Below are 4,523 nucleotides of genomic sequence, written 5' to 3'. Positions count from 1 at the left end.
CCCCCCCCCCGCGCTTGGTCCTCCCCTAACCTGCGCTCCCCTGTCTTCCTCCCTCGGCCAGCATCCACTCGAGCGTGCTGAAGGATGAGGCTGAGCCCCCTGTGGCCGGGGGGCCCCAGCTCCCCGAGGTCAGCCTGGGCCGCTTGGATTTTGAGGTGTCCGACTTCTTCCTCTTTGGCTCGCCCCTGGGCCTGGTCCTGGCCATGCGGAGGACGGTGCTGCCCGGACTGGATGGTGGGTGTGGCGCGGGCTGGGGTCCAAGATGCCTTTGGGTCACTAGGCCACTGTGTGAGGGCCTGGAACTGGGGAGAGTGGGGGCGGGGAGGGCCATGGAGTTGGGGTAGCTGAAGAGAGAGGCGAGGAAGAAGGCGTGGGGGCGAGGAGAGCGGGGCATCCTCCCCAGATGGGCAAAGGTGAGGCAGCTCCTGGTGGATTTCGCTGTCCCTGTCACATGCCCCAGACTGACTTGTGCCCCCATTGTCCAGCTGCCATGCTGTCAGGGAAGAGAAGCCCTATTGCACCACCCCCTCCATCCCCAGCGCCCAGGCAGGCCCTCTGCAGCCAGGTTGGTCTTACTGCCCCCTGCAGATGCCCTGCTCACCTCAGTGCTTTTGTTCTCGCAGTCCCTGCAGCCTTCAGTACCTTCTCCCCGTTCCTCTAAAATACACACGGAGGTGATTTGCACCAGCAGATGGCTGAGCAATGACTCTGAGGATATAAGAGGCTGGAGGCACCTCGGAGAGCAATGGATCAGGGATTCTCGAATTTCCTTAGCACCAAAGTTTACCAACAGCCTGCACTATGGAACAGATAAAAAGTGTGTGTGTGGGGGGGTCTGCTAGAAGTGGGGAGAGGAGGCAGAATCCCACGGCCGTCCTTAATGTTGCTAAGGAAACCTAGGGCTCCCCGGATGCTGGACCGTCCAGTCCTCTAAGAGGGACAGGGAGGCGCGTTGATGAGCTGAAGCCTCAGTGGAGACACCTGCTGGTCAACGGGGGACGCGTTCTGTCAGCTCTGACAAACGAAGAAGTCTACTTACTACGGGGCCTGGGAATTGAGCGGGCCGAAGGAAGGGCTGCTGATCCTGACTGAAAGATCCTAGGTCTGCTTCACAGTTCAGGTGGCAACTCAGTGACAGCTAGAAGAATTTAAAGGAGTTTGACCAGTGGAAATAGTGGAGGGCGTCCTGCTAGGAGGAGGGGCAGCTTGAGCAGAAGCGCAGAGGAAGGAAAGCAGCAAGCCGGGCTGGGGAGTCAGCGACGTCCACCATGTCTGTAGTGCTGGGCGCCTACAGCGGTGCTTCTAGGTGGGGCAGGTTGGCAAGGCATTGAAGGCCAAGCTGAACCTAATGGCTTTGATCCTGTCGGTAGCAGGGAGCCATGGCAGGTTCTTGAGCAGAGGAATAGGTTACTCAAAGCTGCAGTCAAGGGAGCCTCCTAGGGCCAAGGGAGCAGGTGCTCAAGGGGCTTCCCCCATGTATCCTCCCACTTCCCACCCCCACCCAGGTTTCCAGGTACGTCCTGCCTGCAGTCAGGTCTACAGCTTTTTCCACTGCGCAGACCCCTCTGCCTCCAGGCTTGAACCACTGCTGGAGCCCAAGTTCCACCTGGTGTCGCCCGTCAGCGTGCCCCGCTACCAGAGGTTCCCGCTGGGTGACGGACAGTCCCTCCTCCTTGGTAGGCCCTCAGGAGTATAAGAGCGTGCTGAGCCGGAGGCTGGGCCCCAGCTAGGAGGTGCCCCAGGGCCACCCTCTCTGGTCCAGCCCCTCCAAGCTAGTCAGCTGTCAGAGTGACTAGACTCACCTGAACAAGGACTGTGTGCTCTGTGCGGTGGGGGGGGGGGGGGGCAGAGGGGGGGGGGGGGGGGGGGGACAGGAAGACAGCTGACTCACCTGCCTTCCGAGCAGCCCACCTGTGTGAGCACCTGTTCTGCAGGAGGCATCTTTGGGCTCTGCCCCATGACCAGCTCCCATGGCCGGGACCAGCATAATACTTGAGTTGTCAGACCTGATTTTAAGTCCGGGGATCCATGCTGAGTGCTATGCCTAGAGCCCAGCCTAGGGGCAGGGCACGGAGTGGGTCACCCTGGAGGGCTTCATGGAAGAGGGGGCCTTCAACCAAGGCATCGGACAGGTGGAGAAGAGCTGGAGGATGGGGGTTGGAGAGATCTTCTGGGTGGAGGGAACGTCAGGAGCAAGGGCAGGTGGGTTGGGGGGGGGCGTGGCCTCCAGGGCTTAAGTGGGGTGAGCCAGGCATGGACTGGGGTGAGGCCAAGGGGCGGCCTCTACTGGACAGTCAGGGGCTTGGAGATCAGAGCCTTGGCTCCGTACCACAGTTCAGGAAGTTTAGCCAAGCCTGTTCAGAGATTTGGGCCAGATTGGGGGCGGGGGCTGCTGTGCAGGTGGCTCATTCAGGATTAAAATCCAATTGACCCCCCCCCCCTTGACCCCATTTCAATGGAAACTTAATTTCCAAAGTCCTCTTTTGTCAGGAGCTTCCGTAGATCGAAGGGGCTCTAAAACCTTCCCACATCTTAAAATGTGTCACTCTCTGCTCAGGGCAACCCCCTGCCCCCAGGGGGCGCCCTCGCTCCCAGGCTGGAGGCCCCATTCATTTCCAAGCTCAGCCACAGTCCCCTGTGGCTCAGGGAGGGGTCTGATACAAGAGCACATGGTAATGTGCCACCTGTGACCTCAGCTGGTGCTTTTGGGGCAGTGTCCCAGACGCGCCCTCGGCAGCTCTACTGGGGCTGGATGTGATGGTTGGGACCCTGACTCGTGCCTGCCTAACCCATGGCTTGGAGGAGGTGAAATCTGACTGCATACTACGGTGAGGGGGTCCCGTCAGGCCCTGGGGTAAGAGGTGCGGGCTGCCCGCTGGGCAGGTGAGGGAGCAGGCCGGGCTCAGCCTCCCGCCCAGCACGGGGCTGGCACACACGGGCAGCTTCATCTGAGGCCCACCACTCGGCCTTGACTGTGAAATTCCCCCTCCAGCTGACGCCCTGCACAGCCACAGCTCCCTCTTCCTGGAGGGTAGCTCCCGGGGCAGCCCACCGCTTCTGGAGACCCCTGCCTCACCCCCTCACGCCCCGAGGTCCCAGCGCCCGGGGCGGAGGATAAGCCAGGGCAGCTCCCACAGTGAGAGCTCGGAGTCCTCGGACAGCCTGGCCCCCGTGGGCACCTCTCGCAGTGAGTGAGGGTGTCCCGGGCCCTGCCTGGATTCGTGGGAGAGGGAACCCTCTTCTGGGTGGCCGCTGGCCCACTGCCGGGGCTGCTGAGGGCGGGGGAGGAGGGGACAAGGGAATCCAGACCGAGCTCTGACCTCAGAGAGAACTGTGACCTCTGACCCTGGACAGGGGCCCTGACCTCTGACCATGGACTGAGCCGTGACCTTGCCAGGCCTCGACTTAATCCCAACGTTCAGTTTTCCCCCGGGAGTCCCTGTGACCAACAGCCCTGGGATGAAACTGTGCATGTCTCCGTGGGTCAGGCCCCCATCCTGGGGACCAGTTTACAGCACGCGCCCTGGGGGAGGGGTGGGTACGCGACGGGGCTGGGGGGTCGTTGAAGGTGGAGGGGAGCTCATTCTGAGCCGAGCGCTCTGGCCCCGAACTTGTGCCCCGAGCGGCACATCCACCCCTGGATCCGGGCCCCGGGGTCCCACACTGCCCCTTGGGTCAAAGCCCCGGGGCAGGCCGCTCTGACCTTGCCCCCCTCTTGGACCCGCAGTCACAGCCAAGTGGTGGGGCAGCAAGCGCATAGACTACGCCCTGTACTGCCCCGACGTCCTCACCGCCTTCCCCACCGTGGCCCTGCCCCACCTCTTCCACGCCAGCTACTGGGAGTCCACGGACGTGGTGGCCTTCATCCTGAGACAGGTACTGCCGTCCCTTCTTGGGAGGGCCCATCCTTCTGGGGGGGAGAGGCTGACCTCGCGGGCCACGTTGGACACTGGGAAGGCCCCGAGGCGCGGCGAGTCGGGGGCTGACCTGGACAGACAACGGTTTTCCTAAGGAACGCTGGCTTCTGGCCAATGGCGTGGTACCTTTCTAGAAAATTAAATAGACACCACGTAGGAGAATGTACCTATGTTTCAACTTGGAGACTGGAGTCATCATGCCTGTTCCCCTGTGGGTCTCAAGGTCCTCGTCTCTAAAATAGGTGGAGAGAGAGGCCAGTGACTGAGGGAGAGCCTGGGGGGGTAGTAGTGGCTGGGAGGTGAGGGTCGGATCACGTGCACCCTCCACGGCCAAGGTCAGAGGGGGATTTTATACTGGGTCCGATGAGAAGCCACTGCAGAGTTTTGAGTAAGGGAGAGATACTGATATTTTAGAAGGAAGTCCTGTAGCTGCTGTTTGGAGGGCAGGAGAGCAAGCGTGAGGCCCCGCTATGAGGCAAGCGTGGGATCCCAACCTTGAGGTGGCGGCTTGGGCTAGGAAGCTGGTGGCAGAGGTGCCGAGGAGCTGCCGGGTTTGAGGTGTGGTGACAGGACCTGCTGACATTCGGGCTGCGAGGGAAGGACGGG

General features: G+C 61.8%; 1 protein-coding gene across 1 annotated transcript in view; it reads left to right on the top strand.

The window, feature by feature from the left end:
* Positions 1–4,523, top strand: part of PITPNM3 (PITPNM family member 3) — an 89,927-nt gene that overhangs the window by 71,851 nt on the left and 13,553 nt on the right. The window contains exons 17-20 of the mRNA XM_007451607.1: positions 62–234; positions 1,506–1,676; positions 2,993–3,187; positions 3,728–3,876. Of these exons, the coding sequence (XP_007451669.1) occupies positions 62–234; positions 1,506–1,676; positions 2,993–3,187; positions 3,728–3,876 (688 nt within the window). The remainder of the gene's footprint in view (positions 1–61; positions 235–1,505; positions 1,677–2,992; positions 3,188–3,727; positions 3,877–4,523) is intronic.

This window comes from Lipotes vexillifer, unplaced genomic scaffold, assembly GCF_000442215.2.
Source record: "Lipotes vexillifer unplaced genomic scaffold, Lipotes_vexillifer_v1.1 scaffold126, whole genome shotgun sequence".
NCBI classification, from domain to species: domain Eukaryota; kingdom Metazoa; phylum Chordata; class Mammalia; order Artiodactyla; family Lipotidae; genus Lipotes; species Lipotes vexillifer.
This window is presented reverse-complemented; position numbering and strand designations above follow the sequence as displayed.